Source organism: Misgurnus anguillicaudatus, chromosome 14 (assembly GCF_027580225.2).
Source record: "Misgurnus anguillicaudatus chromosome 14, ASM2758022v2, whole genome shotgun sequence".
NCBI lineage: Eukaryota > Metazoa > Chordata > Actinopteri > Cypriniformes > Cobitidae > Misgurnus > Misgurnus anguillicaudatus.
The window spans coordinates 29,085,650-29,112,596 of NC_073350.2; the positions used below are offsets into that span (position 1 = coordinate 29,085,650).

At 37.7% G+C, this 26,947-nt stretch overlaps 1 protein-coding gene across 2 annotated transcripts in view; it reads right to left on the minus strand.

Moving 5' to 3' along the window:
• Positions 1–26,256, minus strand: part of sema3fb (sema domain, immunoglobulin domain (Ig), short basic domain, secreted, (semaphorin) 3Fb) — an 81,094-nt gene extending 54,838 nt beyond the window's left edge. For both annotated transcript variants that reach the window (XM_055184337.2, XM_055184336.2), the window contains exons 1-2: positions 25,949–26,256; positions 23,150–23,300 (exon numbers count right to left, since the gene is read on the minus strand). In XM_055184337.2, coding sequence (XP_055040312.2) covers positions 23,150–23,261 — 112 coding nt within the window. In that variant the 5' untranslated portion in view covers positions 23,262–23,300; positions 25,949–26,256. The remainder of the gene's footprint in view (positions 1–23,149; positions 23,301–25,948) is intronic.
• Positions 26,257–26,947: the final 691 nt, after the last annotated feature.

Here is a 26,947-nt window from a genome sequence, read left to right on the forward strand (position 1 = left end):
ACACGCCGTACATTTTTGTAGCTCCAGATATGCTTCCTGAAAAGCTTTGATTTTGTACAAAACTCATCGATCTGAAAAGTGTTGTGATTGGCCTCTGATGTCAGCCGGAAATGTGACGCTCCTTACCATGTTTGAAGGATTCGGTCACAATGCAATGCTAACAGGAGTTAACTTACAGGCTATGAGTCAAAGCGGGAGGAATTATGATAATGTCGGTCTTGTCCACGTCAACAATCCCAGAAAGTAAATTGTTGCATACAATCCGTGTGTTTGTTGTAGTCCAAGAAAATAGATTTACGTTGGAAACGATAACGCGCGACATCGTTTACTTTGGGGTTTGTACATTTTGCGTATTGTTAACATGAACGTAAAAACATGAATCAGATAGTTGCTCTTTAAATATGGCATCTCTTTCTAAGAAAAATAGACATTAATCAGGGAAACACAATTAAGTGGCACATTTTCTCTTATTTAACTTCAGCAGTACCTACACCAAACAGAAAGTACATGTAAACCAAACCCATTCAACTGAACTTAATGCACGCAGGAACAGTTAACCGTGGTTGGCCCTGTCAGACGTCCCAAAATATCTCCCTGATCTCATAAACTTCCAACCCTTGAGGCTCAACTCTCACACGTTTGAGGTGAAAGATAAACAGCGAGAAAAAAAGAGTGACAGTCCAATAAATTAACACCATCTAAAGAGCTCATGTATCTCTCCCATCTCTCCCCAAGCAGCCATTTCAACCTTCACAAAGCCTCCAACCTGTCAGAACTCATTCCTGTTTCATATGACTGACAGAAGAAACGCCCAATCACGCTTGACTGGCAGGCAGGACATCCTAAACCGTGACCTAACGGTTGACCTCTCACCTCTAGCAGTCAGGTTGCCAGACATAAGGTTGAGAGAGCGTTTCAAGTTAGCGTCTCGGTTAACAAGAAAATATTGAAATTTAATCATCTCCAGGGTTCCAGAGTCTTTATTGAAATATTCACCTCAGTGTAAGGTTTTCAAACAATCAACAAGCCAAAAACAAGTCGTCAAAGAACCAGAGGCTTTCAATTAAAAGCGAACTACGGTATATAATGAAGTACCTATGGATAAAATCTCCAAAGCCCATTGAGTTCCAGCAGAGGGGAAAATTAGAGTCGTTTCTAAATCTCGGAGGCAAAGATCTCTCTATCTGGATCTCTGGTCACGGTTTAGCAAGATCAAGTGAAGAAGAACCTCCCTCTTTCTCACACTCTTTTGTGGGCTCCAGGTTTTTGCGAATTAAGCATAAAATAAGCGTAACTGGCTCCATTGAGCATGCTCTCTTGTTCATGGAACGAGATTAATGAAATTCCCACACGGTGCCAAAGTGAACAAATACCTCAGTCACCGTGTTGCCCATTAATATGGCTTGTTATTGTTGGCTCGGTTTTGACAACAAAACGCAGAGACCCTCATAAAAACTCATATATTTCCATCACAACAGTAATATAGAGAGGCCACCCCAAGGTAATTTCTCTATCTTGGACTGATTGCTGTCAAACTAGCATTGTTAAAAATTAAAACCTATTTTTTACAGGATAGATATTTGATAAACATTGACCTGATTAGGAATATCAGAAGAAGTAATCTTCTATCCTGACATCGTGTCACAAGTAATCTGTCTTGCTCTTTTCATGTTAACATCTTGGCTACATCCGTCAGTCAAGATAAAAAAGTGGAAGCCCTTTAGGATGCCGGGTAATATGCTAATCTGATCTGGGTAAGAGCCAGTGATGCTTTTCTAGTTTGTTGTTTTTCCAAGCTTTTCTTTCCAGCTCTTTCAGAGATAACAGTGAGCTACAACTTAGTAAAAGAGAAAGAGAGAAAAAGAAAAGAGAGAGAGGGAGAGAAACAGGCGCCACCCCATGATGTTCAGTAGAAAACATTTTAATTGCTTCGGCAATTAAGCAAGACGAGTCAAAAGCCGAGCACGCCTGAAAACTCCCCGCAGCAAGACGTTAATCTACTTCCCAAAGCAAACTATTCCTCAATGAAACAACAGCGAAACGAAAAAGAATGCTTTTAAATAAAGAAAAAGCACTAATAAATGAATAACTAGACAACAATGAAGATACACTGAAGTTTGAATACAAAATGCATGTATTAACCAGGTCAGGTACAGGTTAGAAACTGTATTTTATTAAGCAGGTATACTTGCGTATTTGAAACTTTCTCACACTCTGCAAGGCTTTATCACTGAGCGATCATAAAACCAAAATTAAAGGTGAAACCAAATGGCCCCTCTGAGCGTTTGGTTTTATGTTGAAATATTTAAACACCGAGGAATTGGGTTAATCTAGACGTATGAATTTCACCTGGAAAATACAATTGGCGTTGTTCAGTGAAAGGTGTCAAAAAACACTTTAAAAGCAAGTTTTACAAATGTGTGATAAAATTAAGGTTCGCCTTAACAGATCGAATGTGTGGATGTTGGCTATGAATTCTAAAACTGAGCTATTCTAAGAGAGATCAAATTTGCCATTGTGACACTTTTGTATATAGATCAAGCATGACCTAGACAAAACATTAACTCAATATGCAATAATGACCTAAAAAGGAAAAGTCTAACATTTTAACTAATGAAGCACTTAGCATGCTTACAGTACTATATACGTTCATGTTCGCGTGCACACACACACAAATTGATGGTACATTAGAGCAGTGATTCTCAAACTGGGGGCTGCGAGATGGTGCCAGGGGGGCCCCAGTTTAGGAGATTTTATAAAATACATTCATTTATCATGAATTCTGTGTAATTAAACAAAAAAAATATAAGGCTACTAACCAACAGTACTTGAATAATTTTATATGTTTTGTTTAATTCAAATGTTACATTTTAGAACAAATTTGTCATAAATTTTATTTCGGGGGGCCGCGAAGAAATGCACTGTACAAGGGGGGCGCACGCTAAAAAAGTTTGAGAACCACTGCATTAGAGAGTGAGAAATATCAGTCTCTCAGATCTTGTTCAGGAGATTACAGCACAAAGCATTTCATTAAGGAGATACGTTCGTAATTTAATCCTCCATGGATTCACTGAGGGCTCAAGATTATGGATTGAAAAGAGCTTTTGGCTGAACATTTTTAAACTGATTCCCTGAAGCATTTAATACAGCATGAAGCTTACATTTAAGACCACTTGAGCTCATACCCAGCATTCCATAGAGACATGACATCAAAACTGATTCAATAAACAATGATTTACCAGTGAAAGTTATTCTGGAGACAATACAGATTTAACGGACAGTGATTTACCAGTGAATGTCATTCTGGAGACAATACAGATTAAAAAACAAACTCACTAGTGAACGATAAGATTCAGTCAACAGTGATTCGCCACTGAACGATAAGATTCAGTCAACAGTGATTTGCCAGTGAACGATAAGATTCAGTCAACAGTGATTCGCCAGTGAATGTCATTCTGGAGGCAATACAGATTCAACAAACAGTGATTCACTAGTAAACAATAGATTCGCCAGTGAACGATAAAATTCAGTCAACAGTGATTCGACGGTAAACGATAAGATTCAGTCAACGGTGATTTGCCAGTGAACGATAAGATTCAGTCAACAGTGATTCGCCAGTGAACGATAAGATTCAGTCAACAGTGATTTGCCAGTGAACGATAAGATTCAGTCAACAGTGATTCGCCAGTGAACGATAAGATTCAGTCAACAGTGATTCGCCAGTGAACGATAATATTCAGTCAACAGTGACTATCAGTGAACGATAAGATTTAGTCAACAGTGACTGCCAGGGAACGATAAGATTCAGTCAGCAGAGATTCACCAATGAACGATAAGATTCAGTCAACAGTGACTGCCAGTGAACGATAAGATTCAGTCAGCAGTGATTCGCCAATGAACGTTAAGATTCAGCCAACAGTGATTCACCAGTGAACATCATTTTGGAGACAATACAGATTCAACAAACAGTGATTCACTAGTGAACAATGAGATTCAGTCAACGGTAATTCAGCAGTGAACGATGATATTCAGTCAACAGTGACTATCAATGAACGATAAGATTTAGTCAACAGTGACTGCCAGGGAACGATAAGATTCAGTCAGCAGTGATTCACCAATGAACGATAAGATTCAGTGAACAGTGACTGCCAGTGAACGATAAGATTTAGTCAACAGTGATTCGCCAGTGAATGATAAGATTCAGTCAACAGTGATTCGCCAGTGAACGATAAGATTCAGTCAACAGTGATTCGCCAATGAACGATAAGATTCAGTCAGCAGTGGTTCGCCAGTGAACGATAAGATTTAGTCAACAGTAATTCGCCAGTGAACGATAAGATTCAGTCAACAGTGATTCGCCAGTGAACAATAAGGTTCAGTCAACAGTGATTCGCCAGTGAACGATAAGATTTAGTCAACAGTGATTCACCAGTGAACGATAAGATTCAGTCAGCAGTGATTCGTCAATGAACGATAAGATTCAGTCAACAGTGATTCGCCAATGAACGGATTCAGTCAACAGTGATTCGCCAGTGAACGTCATTTTGGAGACAATACAGATTCAACAAACAGTGATTCACTAGTGAACGATAAGATTCAGTCAACGGTGATTCACCAGTGAACGATAATATTCAGTCAACAGTGACTATCAGTGAACGATAAGATTTAGTCAACAGTGACTGCCAGGGAACGATAAGATTCTGTCAGCAGTGATTCGCCAATGAATGTTAAGATTCAGTCAACAGTAATTCGCCAGTGAACGATAAGATTCAGTCAGCAGTGATTCGCCAGTGAACGATAAGATTCAGTCAGCAGTGGTTCGCCAGTGAACGATAAGATTCAGTCAGCAGTGGTTCGCCAGTGAACGATAAGATTCAGTCAGCAGTGATTCACCAATGAACGATAAGATTTAGTCAACAGTGATTCGCCAGTGAACGATAAGATTCTGTCAGCAGTGATTCGCCAATGAATGTTAAGATTCAGTCAACAGTAATTCGCCAGTGAACGATAAGATTCAGTCAGCAGTGATTCGCCAGTGAACGATAAGATTCAGTCAGCAGTGGTTCGCCAGTGAACGATAAGATTCAGTCAGCAGTGGTTCGCCAGTGAACGATAAGATTCAGTCAGCAGTGGTTCGCCAGTGAACGATAAGATTCAGTCAGCAGTGATTCACCAATGAACGATAAGATTTAGTCAACAGTGATTCGCCAGTGAACGATAAGATTCAGTCAGCAGTGATTCGCCAATGAACGATAAGATTCAGTCAACAGTGATTCGCCAATGAACGTTAAGATTCAGTTAACAGTAATTCGCCAGTGAAAGATAAGATTTAGTCAGCAGTGATTCACCAATGAACGATAAGATTCAGTCAACAGTGATTCGCCAGTGAATCTCATTCTGGAGACAATACAGATTCAACAAACAGTGAATTAGCAGTAAATCTTATTCTTAGGGGCGTTTTACACCTGGTCAGTTCATGTGGGTAAAAAAAATAATAAAAAAGTCCAATAACAAACTCGATTATATTCAATAAAAAAAACTTTAAGAGAGCGTTTTGTGAAGCGATTTTCCCCGCCATGGACCTGTTAATCGCTCCATCTCATTCTCCTGCTGATTTGTATTGCACTCTCCAGCTTATGCCGAGCAAGGAGCCACATGTCCCCTGCCCAACATACAGTAGTACATGTTTTACGTGTCTTGTTTATAAGAATAAAGACAGATACCACTGTTACAGTACATACAGTAAGTGCTACCTTTTGTTGCAGAAGCGTAGTCTTAAGTTTTTTAAGGCGGAGTAATGAATAGTGCTTTTGCATTTTGTGCGCGACTAGAAGATCGGATTAATATCCATTTTGCCAAGACGCATTTATGTGGCCTAACTAGGGCTGGAACGACGCGTCGACGTAGTCGATTACGTCGATTACGTAATTACGCCGATTTGCCGGAAATGCGTCGATGCGTCGCATTGTTTACGTTTTCAAATGAAGGCGGCTTCAGCTCCGACCGGATAATACAAGTGTTATACCAAACAGCCAGAACGTGATCAAAAGTGTGGGAATACTTTAAGCAGAGACCAAATAAAACACATACTGTGTAAAACTGAAATGGCATACCACAGCAGCGCAACATCTGTGCATGATCATCTTAAAAGAAAACAACCTGGAGCTCTCCGACCTCAGAATGACGCGACGGCAGCGTAAGTATTTGAATTTTTACTGTAAGTTTTTATACAACAATAGAATCAATGCAGGCATATATGGTGCTTAATACAGCTGTGTTTACATCTTAGTTTAATACGAGCTGCGAGACGCCTGACAGACACGACATTGCATCGCGTCTGGGCAGTATGTTGAAACAGTAAATAAAGAGCGGGACATGTTTACCTTTTTATATTAAGAAGTTATGAAATAATAAGTTACTGTTACACTGAGATAGGCATGTGCCCGCGTGCACTGAAAGCCAGCTGGCAGCGCGGAGTTCCCATAGCTTAGTTTGTTGCTAGGTGCGCAGATATTATAAAAGCTCGTCTCGTTAGGTATTCCTGACATGCGTTTATTTAAAGTAACAGCAGCGTAAACGCTGTTTATAAAATATTAGAAGATCATACTAACTAAATTTGTATTTTCCACGAGACTTAAGGAAAGTTAAATGTTAAAGTTGATGCTAAATGAGAATGCAGTAACGTTACTACTGATAGTAATAATATTAACAGTAATAATATGAATCACAATGAACTTATTTTTACTTCAGTCTGAACTAATGCTGAGTAAATGCATGTACTAATCTTAAACTAATGAAGAGTCATCATTAAGTACAACATGACATGTTTTTTAGTTAATGTATTAATAAACAATGATTTCATGTGAGTCATTTTGTAGTTAATGATGACTCTTCATTAGTTTATAGCACTAGGGCTGGAACAATAAAGAGCGGGACATGTTTTTATATTAATAAGGAGTTATTATTCAGTTTGATTTTTTTTATTTTACTTCTTTAATATTAATATATTTTATTTGTTTAAGGTGAATAATGCCCCTTTTGCACTGTTTATGTTAGGCTGAATTAATGTTGGACTTGTTTTTATGTGATTTGTTATATTTTCCTTGGCACTGGCACTGTTTGTGTATTTGTTTAATTGAGAAAATGCTTCAATAAAATGTTGGCATTAATAGCAGATGTTACATTTATTATTTGTAAAAAAAATCTTTAGACTATTCGATTAATCGAAAAAATAATCGATAGACTAATCGGTTGAAAAAATAGTCGAAATTTGCAGCTCTAGGCCTAACGTAAATGGAAATGGTTTAACAAATCAGATATCTACCCTATCAGAGAAAACACATGAAGTGAACAAATGTTAAAAGGCCCTTAGAGAAAACACAATCAAGTTTTATTTCATTTTGATTTTTAAACAACACCACTTGGTATAATGTGTGACATATAAGCAGCTTCATGTTATCTTTAAATACTAGTCTATGGTTTAAGATTGTACAATTTATTCTAAAATGCAAGTGTCCTCCTATTCTACCATATCTCATAAGAAGGGCACTTTAAAACGATACCTCACTTCCTCTATTTAAATCAATCTAACCATTTCAGAGTGAGTTCAGACTGGGTAAGGAAGAAAATGCTGGTCTTGTTCGAATCAAAACAATAAATGTGTGAACTCTAAATCAAGTTGAGCTCCGACTGGGAAAAGATCTCCCAAAGAACTCTCCATTCCAAAACCAACCTCCCTTTCTGCGTACGGCCGAGCCATTAAAAAGCGTGACTGGAAATAATACACTCACCTTCTGAGAAAAGCATACTCAATCCTGAGAAGTGTACAAACTTATTATGACAAGTTTTAAACATCACATTTTCCATTGCTTTCTGTGGCCTCTCTGGCTCAATATGACAGCCACATGTGATGTGATGAGCATTGTACAACACAGTTCACACAGCTGAACACATGTGCCCAAATCATAGCAGAAGTGATCCATCTACATGAACATGGAGTTTCCAAGTGCAATTCCTTCTGCCATACTGAGTCAAGCGGGGTGAGGACCTCGGCTACAGTGAATCGGACACAAGGTTCATGATTTTTCCTGAATTTTAATGAAATGCCATAAATCAGAGCAGACGAAGTTGTTAAAGTCTCCTGTCAGCTGTTAGGACAGCTCCACTGATGCCAACTTCAGACTCCAAGTCATTTGTACTGTATGTTTTTCCGAGCAGCTGGTACTTGACCTTGAGAGGACCGCAGCTGGTTTGACTCACATCTGACCAAAAGTCAAGAAGAAAGTTTGTGTATGGATGATTCTCGCAAAATAAGACTTATGAGGTGTCATGAAACATTTTGATAAAAAATGAAATGCTATCAAATAAGAAGCATACAGTTACAAACATCTCTTCATGTACTATTTCGCACATGATTTCAAATAACATCATACAAACCAATTTTGTTGTTTTTTCCACATTTTAGGGGAACATTTTCATTACCGCAACGTGTCCATGACTGGATTTGGGTTCTTTGACATGAAAATATTTATAATTAAAAAAGCTAAAAAATAAAAATGCTTTAGTGCATGTTATACTATAAACATTTACACTAAAGAAACATGTGGTATTTGGTGATCATTGGTAATGTAGAGACAATAATAAGCAATATAAATGTGTCCAAGACCAATTTTCTCATCCTCCGCAACAATTTTCAATCATTGTTTAAGCCCTTAAGGAACTAACATTAAAAAAAAATGTTGGAAGGGACATAATTGACTGTGACACTCAAGATGGCTACCAGGTAAGCAGTACTTAGTTTTTCTCTCCAGATAAAAGTTTTGTTTGTCATAGTACCCAGACAACTTTTTAGTTCTCATTACCGAAACATGAGTTTGTAAATGCATATATTTAATGTAATAACATGTTGCGGTAATGATAATTGTTGATAATCTAAAAAATGTAAATAATTCTATAGGAAATATTTTTTAATCCCCTAAAAATAATGGTTATAGTAAGTTCAGGCCGTAATCGTATATGTGCAAAAAAAAATGGGCTTCTTTAAAAAATGTGATGCTGGACACCTTCTAAGTCTGGATTTCGTGAGAATCTAAAAAACTAAAAAATAAAAAAACACATTTTGGTTAAATGTAACATTTACATGTACGAGTTCCCTAGGAATCGAACATGTGACTTTTCTCTGTAACTCAACCTTTAAACTCAAAAACACGGATGAGATCTACAACAACTTAAAATAAATCTAAAGTAGCCCATCTATACGAGGTAGGATTTAAGAAACAGTGATGCACTTTTAATGATGACAAGGCCCTCTTAGATGCATACACGTGAGAATAAACCATGCATGACCTTTTAAGTAGTTCCTCTGACATTCATCTTCCCCTGGAGTGTCATTATCTGCTGAATCTCTGATCCCAGACCTGCTAATTAGTTCCAATCAATTACAACCATCACTGGGAAAGTGCTGCTCTTTTTCCTCCATGCATAAACATGATTTTTTTGTGTGAAATCAATATCACGGTTTCTAACCAGGAACTATGTGATAAAGCAAAATTTGCAAGTGAATCTCTTTATTAATAAAATAATATGGCAGCAAATAATGCTGCACATGGCTGTATAAAAAGTATCAAATATTTTCTGATTAGCTGTTTGTTTTCAGAAATGACATAAAACATTACTTATTATCACGATATGTCTAGTTAGAACAACGTCACAACTGTATTTCAGTCAGGTACGCTGAAATGTTGTGATGGGTGTCTCGCATGTTGTTAAAACACCCAATGAACTTGATGGAACATGGAAGTAATGACGGAAAAAGTCTTTCGGAGTGTTTAAACAGGCCAACGTCATCACTCCAGCTGTTCGACCGGCTAATTGATGGAGTTATTAGTCAGTTCGTACAGAAAATAAACCAGAGAAGTGGGTGATGACATTCATAATCCTGTGTCACACGCTCACATATTCCCACAAATGCAATCCCAGAGTCAGGATATGTTCTTAATGGGAGCTTGGCTTACGTGCACATCTGGAGCGCAGCCTGATTATGCACTTGCTTCACGACACCCGAGAGTCACAACCACACGTCCACCCAACCGTTTATGTACTGTTACTCAACACTCGATGTGTGTGTGGAAGATGAATTCTAAACATGTCCAAACGGGACCGATGGGGCAGGAACAACTCAGAGGCAACAACCTTTGGGAAATCTGATACCGACTGTATCCCCATCCTGGACAACCACACAAACACACACACACAAACAGCCCGGTGGGCGTGCAAATCAAACCTCTGCCCTTTTTCATGCACACCACCCTCCACTGGACTCTCTCTGCGTGCATGCGAGTCTATTGCCATCTTCTCACTTGCACTCAACCCACATTTGTCTTTTGCACAAAAAGGACATGCAAATGCGCCGTTTCCCTTCTTCTCTGGGAAACGCCGCAGGGCGCCTGGATAGAGGAATTAAACAAAGTCGCTGTGATGCATGCGGCAAAGTGGCAATAAAGTATTCATTAACGGCCATTCAGACGCTAAGCGGGCGACAAGTGGTCAAGTTGAGAAGTTAAACAGGGACTTTATGCGGTAAAACCTCCCCTGGGCTTATATATTTACAAAACAAAGGAGCTCCATTGACGGGTCCTGCGGTGCAGTGCACCTTGCTCGGGGGGAGACGGCCCCGTGTAAAGAGGATGCAGAATAAAGTGCATTTACCTAGAGAGCGGGTCTAACTTTGATGTCAGAAAAGCGGTAAACAAACACACGCATGTTTAGTATAGAGACCCAAACTATTGCATCTGAGGGACTCTTTGTTGTCCAATAGCTAAACACTTTAATACAATACATAAAGTTATTTTTATCATATGTAATCATACACATATATTAAATAGGGCTGCATGACATTAAAAAAAATGTATGCAATGCTTGGTTAATCAGTCCCTTCAGAAAAACACAATTATGCGATCGCATGATTCAATGCATAATCAGCCAAAGTCTGTATATTTATGTGGGGGCCGCATTTTTTAAACACGCCGCACTTTCGTCACATAAATTGTATATTTCTGCTCGCAAAATATGCGGCTTGCATGATTTCATAATCCCCGCATTTTTGTAGCAAAAAGTCATATATATATCTTAGCAGAAAGTTGCGAAATGTTGCATTTACTTCACACATGTGCAGCCATGTCCCCTGTTGTCATGGGAATGTTAGGAAGTAACGTAACGTTAATTACAAAGCTACAAACAGTTTTTGCAAGTTCCCACAATTTCATTGCATAAAATTGAATAAATATCCCGCATATTCTATCACATTTTTTAAGAAAACGTGCCGCAAGATCAAGGATGTTTGCCCACAACAATCACAAAAAAAGTGTTTTTCTAAAAGGGCTGGTTAATAGAGCGTATACTGTATGGTATGCTATATAATTATGGCTAACTTTAAGGATTTAAAACCTTCAATATATATATATAAATATATAAGTGTTCAAATCATTTAGTTATTGTTGCGTACTATTTATATATTGCGATATGCACATCTGCAATATTTCTATTATTTATAATAAATATAAATGTATAAATGAATACATAAATAAATAAATATAAAAATATATAAATATAAATATAAATATAAATATAAATATAAATATAAATATAAATATAAATATAAATATAAATATAAATATAAATATAAATATAAATATAAATATAAATAAATAATAATGCAATTGGATAATTTTTTCTTGAAGCCATAAATTAGAGTTTACATAAGCACACTGTCCATTTTAAGGTTATGCATACTTTCTTCTGTCCATCAACAGTCTTTCCATTCATTACTGCACAAATTCAGCAAGTTCTTTTTATACCCATTAACATCAGCTTTTTATGGTTCATTCAGTGATTGTGAGCTTTAAAGTGTATGAGAGTCTATGTGTGTGTTGCATTGTGTGAAACACTCATTGATGGTAAAATAATGGCCCAGTGCCAGTCACAAGCCCACCCCCAGGTCTCCCAGAACGTGAATGAAGTGTTATGAATGGAACGATGAACCCACACAAATACCCTCTTCCCACTTACACCCTTCCGCCCGCTCACCCGCCCTTCTTATAGGATGAGTACGGGGGCGAAACGAAATGAAACAACAACAACATCAACAACCACAACAGGGAAAACAATATGCTCCGCCCCATCTCATTCTACCTTTCCGAGCCCCAAGGACCAGAATACGCCCCCCACTCCAGACCAATTCCACAGCCCACGGGGAACTTAAATAGTTGTTTATGTCACAAAGCCATACCTCCGCCCTTTTCCCACCAGGAAGAGGGGTGGATTGTGGGTGGAGGGTTAATGGGAAAGCGGGAGGGCCTGGCACGGCTTCAATGAGAGAAGAAGAGAGCTCATCTCCTTCCATGACAATTGCCACCCACTCCAAAAGCACGCAGTGTCGAGTGACCAAAGAACGCAAATCCGCATCTCAATAAGTTCATAGACTCATGAAGCAGAAGGAGATGATGAGTTCCTCTATGGTGGATGCTATGGTTGTGTCATCTCCACACCCTCGCTGGTTGAAATGTGGGCTTGGAGGTGTTTGGAAGAAAAGGCAAGAGGATAACCCTGGAGAACCCAAAAACTCTTCTCTTAGCAGCAATTAACACTGGCCAAATTTGACCTGTGGGTTCCCCAGGGTTAAAGAAGCTTTAAAAAAAGTGAACAGAAACACGTTTCAACCCATGGTTGGGTGAAATATGGACAAAACCAACTCTTGGTTCAAATAAACCTAGAAAATGTCCATATTTGACCCTGCAGCCCATAGTAATTTCATTTAAGCCCAATGGTTAAGGTTGGTCCTATTTTACCGTACCCAACTTTAGATTGTAAAAACCCATTTTTTAAACCTAAAAGTAAATCTAAAAGTAATGAAGATGGATAGATCTAAGGAAAATGTTCAGGAATGACTGACAGATCGCTGATTAATGATGTTGAGCTCATTAAATACAGCCGCTCTCGACCCCAACCCACAGAGGGTCAGACCCTCCCCATAACATCTCAGAAGCTTGAGCTTTGAGAAATAAAGTCCACAGTCTGAACAATACTGAACTGGGTTTTGACAAAGACATTATAACACATTTCTACAGTATGATGAAATTTCGTACATACTTTTCTCGATTTATACATTCATATATCTATTTGTGCTACTGGGTTGGATACCTTAAATAGTGACAATAATTGAAAGGAGCTGTGATGTTACTTTCCTAACCATACAAATGCACAATTGCCTTATGGCATTAATCCATAGATTTACAAGTCTGTATAAAGTCTTATATAAAATTTGTTCTTCTGTGGCACCACAGAAAAATGCGATATTAACCACCCAAATGATTAAAAACATCTGCAAAATAAATGAAATAAGTTATGAAATTCTTGGAAAAACTGACAAGATTGCTGCTCTCAAAGGCTGGGGGCGTGTCCCACTGTCTGCACTGAAACCACGCTCATTCATATGAAAGCTGCCGTCTCTCTCAACTTTTAAATACCGCTACAACCTGATTGGATATGAATATGAATAATACATTTTGAATAATAGAATGTATGATTCTCAAAAAAACTCACAATTTATAGCTCAGTGGTACAACAGTGCAAATGGTCATGGGTTCGAACCCAATAAATACACACATACTGATAAAAATGTTATACTTTTGTAATGCCCTGTAAGTTGCTTCGGATAAAAACATCTGCCATATGCATATGAAGCAAGCCCCACCCCTAAACCAAACATCAACAGGGCAGAACTGAAACATATTATACAGATTCATATAAACTAACCACCTTGTAAAATAATTACAATGGCTCACTCTCAAAAACGCTTGTGTTTACAACTGTAACTGAGAGACCAATGATTTATACTAGACTGTATATTAGATTTAAACAAGACATACTGTAAATGCTGGCCAACCCTGTGGAGACTATAGTTGCCAATGCCCCGGTCAAGACCCAATTACCTCCGGCTAAAATCACCCACACTCCCCACGGAGTCAAAGCTTTTTCCAAAGCACTACACACACACTACACGTGTCCGTAATGATCACACACTCCTAATCCAAGTGAACCATCATTCTGTCTGACACTTTAATCTGAGAACATAAGCATTAAATCTAAATATACTCAGTAGTACGTCTATGGTTGAATTCAGAGCCAAGTTTCAGAAGTCTGTGAATACCAAGCTAAAGTCATTTTTTGTGATTTACCGTTTTCTACATAAAATTGCTATACATAATGTAAAAACATTCTGTAAAAATATATCCTTGATATCTTTAATATTGACTGAGTAAAGTCATGTCAAACGTTGAAATCAAACTTTGATGCACTTAATCTTTTCATTAGATTATGCCTTGATTTTAATCAATCAATCAATCAATCAATCAATCAATCAATCAATCAATCAATCAATCAATCAATCAATCAATCAATCAATCAATCAATCAATCAATCAATCAATCAATCAATCAATCAATCAATCAATCCAAATCAAATCAAATCAAATCAAGTTCTTTTTATTCAGCCATGATGTCATTACAAACACAAAATAATCACATCCACAACAAAATATTAACTTTCAATGCTGAATAGGAGCATGAAGAAAACATATGCCGTGTCCCAAACCGCCTACTTCCATACAATATAGTATGTAAAAAGCACTACTTCGCCTACTATATAGCAGTGTCGGCGCCAGAGAATACAGAATGAGGGGGCCTCCTGTTTCACTGGGGGGGCACCTGGTTCATCTTATTATCATATTATTATTATCACTACATGGCACTGTAAAATGCTTGGTACTGATTGGCCAGTCGAAACATTCAAAGGTATTTTATTCCTTGAACAACCGCCTGAAACACAGCCTCACCCGGGTACTGCGAGCCGGTCACGTTAACAGGGACAGTTTAATACCTACGAATTAATTCAGAATAAATATCCATTATTAATAACGTATATGAGATTGTATTTACAATGATTAAACCGAATGTTCGTATTTTGACTTTTAACTTATTTTAACGCGTCTGGCTTTTAGCCATTAAGAAACGTTTTCCCAGAAGGTTTGTATTTCTTAAAAATAAGCTAATAAAAGACATCAAATCAAAATGTTATGTCTATATATTTACTCATATAGCAACTAGCCGTGAAATTAGCGGGATTGTTACAGCCAGCCAAGTTGTTGTCGCAAATAAATCCCTCACTATAGTAAAAACATAACTTATAATGACGTTAAAGTGCAAGACTGGATAACTCACGCAAATCATAAAGACCAGTACATAACCAAATAACAGCAAAAGAAAACAATGTTACTGACATATCTAACACCAGAAAAAACTATGCATTTTACCTTCAGAAGAGCTGCAGGCGACGAGAGGACTTTTTAAAACTTTTTAAGAAGGTCCTTTTATTATAAATTTCTTCGTCTTGCTCAAATGCCAAGACTTACAAGTGTACATTATTTAGACAGAGAATGAGTAACTTGGGGATAGCTTTAAGAATTTGTGTTGTTCAAATGTAGTGGCTGCGTGTAACTGGCTGGCTGACTATGTTAACATTGCATTGTGGGTAAGTATTTTAATTATTATTTTTTTATTAATTATACTCTGAATTTTAATCAGTATTCATTGTATAACCAAATGTATTTGCAGCACATTTTTTTTTTAATTATTAAGTTCATTATTATTTTGAGAAGTAAAGGGGCACAGTGACTCAAGTGGCCGGGCCATGCCCCCTAGGGCCCGCTCGTGGGGCCGACACTGCTATATAGTATGGAAGTAGGCAGTTTGGGACGCAGCGAGTGTCTTACATTTCATGCCCCTTTACTCAATTATGTTGGATGGAATGGATTTCACAGATTGGGTCACATATTCACCCCTCAAATATCCAAGGCATTGCGATTTCTTCAGAAATCATGCATGGCACGGAAGGTTCCCCTGCTTAAACCAGCACATGTCCAGGCCCGTGTTAAGTTTGCCAATGACCATTTGGATGATCCAGGAGTCATGGGACAAAGTCATGTGGTCAGATGAGACCAAAATAGAACTTTTTGGTCATAATTCCACTAAATGTGTTTGGAGGAAGAAGAATGATGAGTAGTGCAGATTAAGGGGCGGTATTATCCCCTTCTGACATCACAAGGGGAGACAAATTTCAATTACTTATTTTTTACATGCTTGCAGAGAATGGTTTACCAAAACTAAGTTACTGGGTTGGTCTTTACCACATTTTCTAGGTTGATAGAAGCATTGGGGTCCCAATTATAGCACTTAAAAATGAAAAATTATTTTCATGATATGTTCCCTTTAAAACAGTTCTCCGCTAAAATATGATCCGCAAATTACCGTTTTTTATGAGAATTACTAATATTTCCAAATAATATGGTCAATGCAATGTCTTTGCACCAAGAGAAAATTAATATATGGACAATAATGTCATTTTCTGTATCGTTCTGCATTGTGGCACATGGAACCGATGGAGAGGTATAAGGAGGTGTGGCATTCCTACATTTTCTGCTGAGGAACAAATCACAGCTGAGCAGTGACAGACGGCGAAACTCAAACCCCCCAAAAGCACACAGGTGAGAGTCCTGAACTGAGTAAACCCAACATCACTCTTCCAGTGAGAGCTGTAAGTGTGCAAGGCTACCACTCCAAGAATTCAGAGTATTCATCCGTCCTGAGATTCCCCACTGTCAACACATCAGATGAGAGGAAACAAAGGGAGAAAGTCACACAGTCCTATTGGTGATAGACTCTAAAAATATCTGCAGATTTGGAACACTGTGGTGTAAATTTAGTTAGTACAAAGTCACATACAGTTTCCTCAAATTAATAAACACGTCAGCAGGTGAGAATCTATGTGGAATTGTGCGTTTGGAAAGAGGAGGGAGGAAGGAAGAAAAAGAGAGAGAAGAGAGAGGAGATACTTCATTCACTTCATTCATTGTGAACACACAATCACCACACACATACGCACACAATCCATGTCCCAAACTGAAATGAAGACCACCCACGTGACATCTAAAATGCAGATGTCACATTTAAATCTCTTCATATCCGGATTTTTCAAAAACAGAATCCTTTCTACCTCCATCTCATGATGAACCGGTTGACCTGAAACTCATGAGAAACGGCGTCATAATCCACTGACCTCACTCTTAGCGCTCACAGCGCAGGCTTTGGTTTGTGAGGGGTTTTAATGCACAGCTGCTGTTGTGTCCTTGCACAGACTGATGACATTCAAACAGGTTGTATTATACAATGCAGCAGCAGGGATTACAGCAGAGGTCTGTGGGAACCCCGAGCACATCATCATATCAATTTAGATTACTGAAACACGTCGGCCTGTGCCTTCAGATACACTTAGATAAACAATGTGGGTCAAAGAGACAAAGAAGACCTAATAAAGCAAAGGTCATGTTGGAATTTTTTCTTTGTGTTTCCAAATTGGTGCCAAACTACTTTCTTATTTAATTCTTACGACACCTAATATTGTTTAAAAACATAATTATAAAAGCATTGATTAGATAAACTTCTGATCATCAACCAATTGCGCTATTTGTTAGATATTATCAACCAACTCAAAGTCTTTGTCTGTTTCCAGGTCAGCAAGTTCATACTTATCTTTACCAAGAGCAGCTATTTTAATACCAGGACTATGACCTGACCCATTTTAAGGTAAAGGGTAGAAACACCCTCACGGGGTTAATGCTCTCCCTGTTTTGATTGTTAAAGACTCTTGAAGTGAATCAGAGGTTCTGTCATGAAAAAACAACAGAAACCCGAAAAGCCTCGGAGGAAACGGTTTAGACGAAGAGAAAGAAAAGCAATATCGTGCATCTGTCTATTCATCCATATCAGATCTTTCTTTGGGATCCTTAAGTCAAGTCTGAGCGATCGTTCCCCACCCAAACACAATTCGCCTAGTGTTTCTCCTCTAAAGACCTGGAGAACAAATCATCCTTCACTGACTTCATTTCAAGTGACCTGATTTAACATGACAGCACTGAATGGTTCGCAAGGATTCTGTGTCCTTCAACACTCATTGGAAGGACAAAAGTGATCACGGTCTAATCGGACAATTGGCTATGCTTTTTCAGTCACGTGACGTGACGTCGTTTTGGTAAATCGTAACATTTGGGTAACCCATAACTACTACTCGCCCATAATCTGACCATATGCGGTTATGTTTCTGATCATAAAAGTGCTGGCACACATATGGGCTGAGCACATCCATTATATTGTATTACGGCTATATTTGTTATGGCTGTATTGGCTGTAAATGCCAATGAGACGTGTAATGTTCACAAGCGCGCCGGCCAAAACCTTACGCCTCAAAACCCACTGCATCTATTTTAAGAAATTAAAAGTGTTAGTGGGCAAATGTGAGCGCCACAGGTTTAGGATACAGAGGTTAACCACATGTCATAACAAACTGGGAGTGGTATGAGGCTGCTGGGTTTAATCCATTTCAAAGGATTTAATGAACAAACCTCAAGTCATTTATTGGACGCTACTGGCAGAAGCAAAGGAATTAAATTATATAGAAATGTTCATAGATGTGTTCATTTGTATGCAATGCTTTAATGAGACAGAGGAAGTCTGATCTGGGCATTTGCTACCAATTTGCTTAAGGTAGTGCAAACTGTTCTAAGATCAGTACAGATTAGACCACTTTCTTAGTAAAAACATGATTACATCCAAAGGGAAATAAATAAAACAGCAAGTCATACAATGATACCACCACAGATTTTCTATTGGCTTCCCCAAACACTCCCAACAGATCCCAGTAACTCAAGTCATCCGGTAACAGCTGTCTCCTTCACACTGTCACTGGGACGGTACCCTTTCAAAAAGTAAACTTTTGTACCTAAATGGTAGATATTTTTGGGTTCCAATATGTAATTTTAGGTGCAGATATGTATTCATTTAGTACCAATATGTAGCCTACATTTGAGGTAGTAATATACACTCTTTGGGTAAAAAGTTGTACTTCTTTAAAAGGTACCGTCGCAGTAATAGCATTTGTACCTTATTTATGCTTGGGTACACACCAAAAGATAATCGGGCTGATTTTCGGCCTATTTCACCCCTTCCAACAATCCTAGCTACAGTATGTCCCGATTATCTTGATGGTCCTACAGATTGTTTTATCAGATTTTCCCTTGGTGTGAGGTGTGTTAAGAGTGTCCGAACCTGATCGGAAGAACGTCGGAGCCACCCCGATCGCGAATCATAAATATTAAACATGTTTACGATCAGAAATCCTGATGTGTGTGGGGAATCCCGAGGACAAACGCACACATGCTTTTGAGATTATCACGTGAAATTATCCAATCAGAAAGCAAGATGAAAGACGGAAGCAGTCATGGCGCAGCACAAAGTGAAGATGATGCAAATTGAACTTCTACAGACAATGTTCCCGCTGTCTCCATGACTTCACCCAAACCCTTTTCTTTTTTCCCTTGAATTTTTTATATGAAAATCATTTCAAACACTATCATTGAAATTTCTTCCTGCATATTGGCCGCCATGCTTATTCTGATGTCTCGCGAGATTTTGCGAAATTTCCTATGTTCACAGTTGAGACTCTGGTTGAAAATCTGTTCGTGTGTGGTGTGCTGTATTTGACACATCATGGTACACCACGAACTATAGATGCGAAACGGTTAAATCTAGGATTTTTTATCATGTTTGCGGTCTATCATATTTTGAAAATTTTATAAGATGAAAAAAAATCTTTTGGTGTGTACTACCCAGCATAAGAGTGCGAGTCATGTAAGCTATTTTTAAATAGCTTCATTTCTAAATAGTACGAAAACCAAAAAAATTATTATTCCGGTACACTCCAACACAACATTGGGTGAATATGGAAATTTTCAAGATTCATTTTAATACAACGGATGGGTTTACCCAGATTTTACCAATGCAACCACGGGTTGAAACAACACAGCATTTTTAAGGTGTAATCTAATATTGAGCTGAAATAAACAAGAAGGAAATGTACAGTATCCTCCATAATGACATCCTCCTAGCGCCCAAACTTGAACAGAAAGTATACTTCATGTCATTAAAAGCTTTGTTGGCTATGAAGTGAACTTTGAGTCCTGGTATTGCATCACAATAGTGTGAACTCAAAGGTGCCGCCCATGGATTTATCCTCAAGAATGTATCAAGCATGTGTCTTCTGTTTAACCCTTTCCTGAACAAGAATGACCTATTATTTTGATCTAGTCTTGGCCACTTTCAGGCACCCAGCAAAACTTACTTTGAATCAGCATGAGGATGCAACACCAGTCTAAACACTCTGTGGGGTGTAGATGTGACCCAGTCTGTGAAAACCCATCTAAAGTTACAGAGCCTTGTGTGAAAATATAACCATGATATCTATAATATTGACAAAGGAAGGTCATGTCAAAAATGGGATTCAATGTGAAATCAATGATTTAAATTAAACCTTGATGTCCTTTATCTCATCATTAGATTATGAGACTGGATTCGCAGGATCACTTATGTGTGTGAAGCTGACGGGAGTGATAAACCCCTGGAGGTCGGCTGGCGACAGATATTCGTATGGTTTTAAATCAATTGTGCATGCTGGTTCACCTTTCAGTATCACCTTTGTGATGTATGCAGTGGTGAGGAAGAAGCTTTATTGAGGTTGATCACACACTTAAACGTTGTAGTCCATAACCCCCTTTCGCTTCATTTGGTCATGTGGATGCAATCATCCAAAAACTGATTGTCACCAAATCAGTGTCAATTCGGTCACCATGATAATCCATTTCAACACCAGACCAAACAGGATTGGGTTTCTCCTAAACCTGATATGGAAAATGTACAACACATCTGACTTTGGTTTGGAAGCCTTTACCATTGGCATCATGGGAAGTTTCCCTCGGGAATGAGTGCAATGAGGAGGAAGGAAGTTGCGAAGCTCTAAGAACAATTAAGATGTTTTGGATTTACTCTTCAAGTGGTTTAAGACCGCTTTACTAGAAAAGTGAGCCCCACTCGTGTGAGGGGTCACAACTCGTGACCCTTAAAGTGGGTCGACTGAGCAAATCGATTTGGAACGGCATCGTAGACTGTCAGATGTGAACCTCTTGTTGAAATGGCAGACAAATCAAGGTATATACTTCAGTCACAAAGTTCTTAAAAATTATAGCACTATAAAGTGGAAAGCAAACCTATCAAAGGTGATAACATATCTCAGACCGGTTGACTTACTGACACGGCTAACTAAACACAGAGGGGTTGGGTTTAACTTTTTATGAGATTTGAAAAGCCATTACAAAGTTGTAGAGAAACGCTTCAATTATCATACAATGTGTTATGACTCAACTCAAATGAAATGAAAGGTTTATATATCTCTGGTACCGGGTGTGGTTTTAACATTAATTTGCACATTCCTGTGTGTGCAGTGAGGCGTTACGAAGTGAAAACGGTTGGCCTGCAGTTTGGGTGGACGGCAGGTGCTGTCTTGTGATGAGGTTTGCGCTCGCTCTCCAAAAACCAATTAAAAGACCTAAATGTGAGATTGGCTCGAGGTCTGCCACTGCAAAATCCAAATACTGACAGGGCACAGAAAGTGTCAAGCAAACAACACATCAGCTTTTCCTGATAACACAACAGTAAATCCAGACACTTTCAGCCTTAAAGCAAATCATGACAATATTTATGTTGGTATAAACGTGCATTTTTTCCATGCACAAAAATATTGCAGCCAATAATGACCATGTGCTGTATACAAATGCAACCTGATCTGTAACATGAAGGTGAGTAAATAATGACCAAATTTCTTTCATTTATCAATGACCACCACATTAGATCCCGCTTATAGCAAAATGCTTCACGCACTATATATAAAATGTAGCACTTTAGGGAATGTGCTAAAAAAAGACTGCAAGCCGTATAAAGGGCGTACCGAATGTCGAAACATGCGACGGGTAGCACAGCGTCAAATGGGTGACCAATACATTTTTTAAATCCTACAAAAATGACTTGATCTACAAACAAGCTCAGTGGAGTGTTAAATCCATCTTGATTAAAGCGGAAAAAGTCCTGAATGTGAACTGTGCCGGCATTAGTAATTAAGTCCGCCAGTGCATTCTGGTCCAAGCTTGGCAAACAGGGGAACTGCCCGGTCCCAGATCTCAAACATTTAATCGCAGACCTGATCTCCAACAGTGAAGACCTGGGGCACATTGATGTGCATGGCTGATCTGGACAATCTACTCTACGTGATGATTAAAGCAAATCCGATGTAGCCCGGTCTATTGGTACTGTATAGCAGGGTTCAGAAAAGAAATGCTTCTTATATTCAAGTTATATTCAAGATTGGGTTGCATTAAATGTTCAGGAGATTGGTTCATAAATTTGGTTCATAAATTGTTTCTTAAAAAAGCCGGGATTTGGAAATCCATGGAATTCTATTGATCGATATGAACAGTGAAACATTCCAGAGCCGCTTGATAAACGCCGCTTGTCCAAACAAATTAGTGGACTGGAACCTGTTGTATTAAGAACCACAGACTTCAAAAGGTTTTTTATAACTGTAAAACAATACGGTGACTTTTAATATGTAACTATGTCTACATATCTATAGTAAGAATGCATTGCCTAGAATCAGAAGGCTTATCTGAAATGTTTTCATTTTCTGTTTTGCATCTGCGATTGGTTATTTTAGAAATGTGCCTGAATACATACTACTGGGAAACCAGCATGTTCAGCGTTCTGTAAATTGCTCTGACTCGTGTTGAAGGTTCGAATGATAGTTTATTCAATTTTTGTTTGTGTTTTAAATTACTCCGACACGGAACGAAAGTGGACGCAGCTGACGCAAAATCTCTGTTCGACGGCAAAGCCATTAGAAACGCACGGACGGTTTCCACTTATTCAGCGTGTGGTTAAACTGGAGAATCCGTCTACGCTGTACATTTACGTAACTCCCAAAACATTTATCACCGCCATTTATCAACTCATCAAACTCAGCCGTGAAAACCAGAAGGTAGCATGTGAGAAAATTATATTCCAGAATGTTTGCACGGCTCTTCACAAACCACAAAACCATGATGGAAAACCAAGAGCAGTATATACAGTACCGTAAGGCCAAAGAAGTTTGCTCTTACCTTTGAAGGACAAGTAGACTCGAGGGGCGTTCTGAGTGTCATTGTCCAAACCCAAAGTCAGGACCGATAGAGCCAGGAGAATCTGGACTTTCCAAGGACTCTCCAGCATCATGGTGCATCCGGTCGGGTCCGACACGTTTAAGAGATGTCACTGAAAAGAACACATTAGTGTCAATTTCATGAACTTCATAGACCAACAGACTGTACAAATGAAAATACTCTAGTTAACTTTTCCATAAACTAACAGTTTTGCAACTTCAAACATGGTATTGCAGCAAAACAACTGTTCTAAGTTACTAACAATCCAGTTAAATCAGGCATGAAACACATCAAAAGCACTGTACTATATTTCAATTAAGTCATTCTTATTAAAACAAATGTGCCTCCATTTTATGTAAATTAGTTTTACTTTAGCACCTTTGTAGGGCAGATAAGATATTTGACTACATATTCTGATGGTAACACAGCAGCAGTAACTTACAACTTAATTATTATTCACATATCCAAATCCACAGCACTACTGTACATCACACAAAGGCCTATATGTATTATAAAGACTTAAATTTCATGATTTAACTCTATGGTTCATTCTTTAACACGAGTATCTAGGATGCCGTGTGCAGTAAACATTTCACCCAAAACAGGGTTTCGGTTGCATTTGTTTAAAACATACAGTAAAGAGATATTCCCCATGGGACGGCGTTAGCAAAGCTCACTGTTGTCACGTACTTCATCTATTTCAGATGGAGAAGAACAAGGCTGCCACCCATAGAGGGACTGTGCTCATGTTGCCAAAGGGTGAGGTGACACTAACCTTAAAACTTTAATTCGGAACAGAGAAATTTGAATCAACCCACCGACATTCATGACAACTTTGAAACCTGGTGCTCCTTTAAAAACACAGATCCAGAATCTTACACAAACTACTGTAGCGCTGGTGGAGAAAGAGTCTTCCAAAAAATCTTAGCCGAGCGTTTATGATTGGAAGCAGCTGTTTAAACCTCAACTATTTGAAGGCAATTTGTTAACTGTCCCGCTGTTTATCCAAATTCTCTGCCTCTTTACCTCACACAAACCAGTGAAATTAAACAACAATTATATAAACACAAGTGCACACATGCAGTCTCTCACAAACACCCAATACACTGAGAGAATAGATATATACACATAATCTAGTTTTTTTCTTCTTATAAATACATCTTTAAACCCCATGAGTGAAATATCATGGTATAGAGAAGCCTTCAGGATGCATTTAAACCGTAAAGTTTCTCAATTTTCTCATTATTTTTAAACAAGACAGCCATGTTAGGATGAACCTACAGAAATTGGTTGCAAATATTCAGCATTTATACAGAATTATAATAAACTTCTCAACTATTACATTTTACTAAATATAATTAAACTGCTATTTAAATGATCATATTATATAATATGAGGCATATGTTAACCTATTCATTTTCAAAATGTGTGTGTATATATATATATTAATACATTTAATATATTATATTTATATATTACATTAAACGTTTCTTATATTCAAGATTGGGAGCTCTTCATGCTGTTCAATTGTTCGCACCAGGAGATTTCATAAATGTTCATAAATTTGGTTCATACTTCTATGAAAATTGTTTCTTTATAAGCCTACATATAGATTCTATCTACGGGAACATCATTTTAATTGTGGAAAATTTGATTATTTGCATACACCCTTAGTTTACAAATGTGTTATGCAAGTAATGGCATTGAGTATTTCTAATACATACATACTGTAACATTTACACCAACAAGGCACATTTCGAACAACTAATCTGGTATAAGATTAAAAAAAGCGCTCACAGAGTAAAGTAGCTGGCAGGCTCTTTGCACACATATATGTCTATTATGTCTATTTTATGTCTATTAAAGTCTTGAAAGGACTTCATGATGACAACATTCACAAAATCTCTTGACTGATCAACAGGTTGCTTATTTATTTTCATCATGCTTATTCTTCTACAACTCATTTTCTACATTTTTTGGCTATTGTGCAGCTACAGTACATGTATTATGCCTAGTTAACAGTGGTAAACAAAATAATCACAAGATGTGCAAAGTTAAGAAATTACACCTTGAAATGCAGAATAAAAACGGTGAAAAATAAGGTTAATTTGTTAAGAGTACATGTTGATATTGTGGGCACTTAAAAAAATTAGAGCATACATTATTATGGTAAATGTACATTATTATGCATTATTATGGTACATGTAAATAATCACATTTCCACAATTAAAATGTTGTGCACGTGCAACATAAAGCGTTAGTGAAGCATTTCGTTAGCAACGTAAAGGTCGTGGGTTCAATCTCAAAAGACACGCATACTGAAAAAATGTATGCACTGCAAGTCGCTTTGGATAAAACTTCAGAGAGACCGCCTTATCTTTGTGCAATAAACTGTATCGTAAAAGCAAACAATACGCAATATTTTCAATATAAGATACAATAAATCATAAAGAATATTAAAAATTGGGAGCCAATTTTCTATATTTGGTTGACAGGAATCACATGACAACGTAGGGAGATGATAAAAAATCACTGCAAAGACAAATAAGTTTACAAATAAAACTGTTAAATGTAACCCGTCATGATTTCGAGTTCCCTTCACGAAAACTACAGTAACCACAGTATAACCATGATATTTATAGTAAAACTATGGTAATACTAATTGTAATCAATCCGCCAAAGAAAATAGTTACTACTTTAACTAAAATAAAACCATAGTACGTTTATCAAAGTTGCTATAACTGTTAACATGCGCTTTACCTGCCCAAAAGAATCTTGAGTCCAACAGGGAATCCAATGAAAGTTTCTCTCTATATGTCCCAGCAGGTATAAGTTAGTCCTACAATGAACACCTGAGCGCGGTGTGCTTCCTTTATTTTATAGTTTTCATCTGGTAAAAATGTTATAAAATCCCGTTTAATCTTGGTCTTAGCAGCGTGAAGGAAACGTTAAAGTCACTGACAACTTCGCGTACAGCTTCAGTTCGGTGAATGTGTGTCCATATATCCCCAAAGACAAGAACGCTCCGATCTCTACGCGCTCCCTCGCTCACTGCAGCTCATACAGCCTGGCAGGTGGATGCAATGGACGTGATTTGCATAGGGTACGCCTACGGGGCGGAGAACTTACCTTGGAGCTCCGCCCCCTTCGTAGCGAACTTGTTATCTTCAAAGCCAGGGACATTTTTTCATTTATGCGGGTTGACAAAACTCAGTAATCTGTCACAACAATTCACATATGATGAGAGTACAATAAACCAAATGTTTTTTTTAAAACCCTCATATAATTAAATTATTTATTTTGAACATAGTGATAACCAGTTTGCATTCACAGTGGTGAAATATATAATGATAGAATTTAGGTTTTAACTGGGTTCACAAAAGAAGATTTTACTTATATATCACTAATATAATAAGTAAAATGTAATAATAATAATAAAAAAGCAAGCTTGTTGTTACATATGTTACATACATTATAGATTTTATTAAATTTATTAGTTACAATTTGTTGGCCAAAACAAGTGTAAATTTTTTGTAAGCTTCATTTTGCATATTTAATATTTCAGCATTATTTTGTGTTTTTATAAATTATAAAATTTTTACTGTCACATTTCATTGTGACAACTTAACCCGCATAAAGTAACAACATGTCCAGCTGTAAAAGTGTGACAACAACATGACTATATGAGTTTGAAAATAAATATGTGCTCTACTGTATTTGTGAGAAAAGTGGAAATTTCCCATGACCAAAAAATGTTTT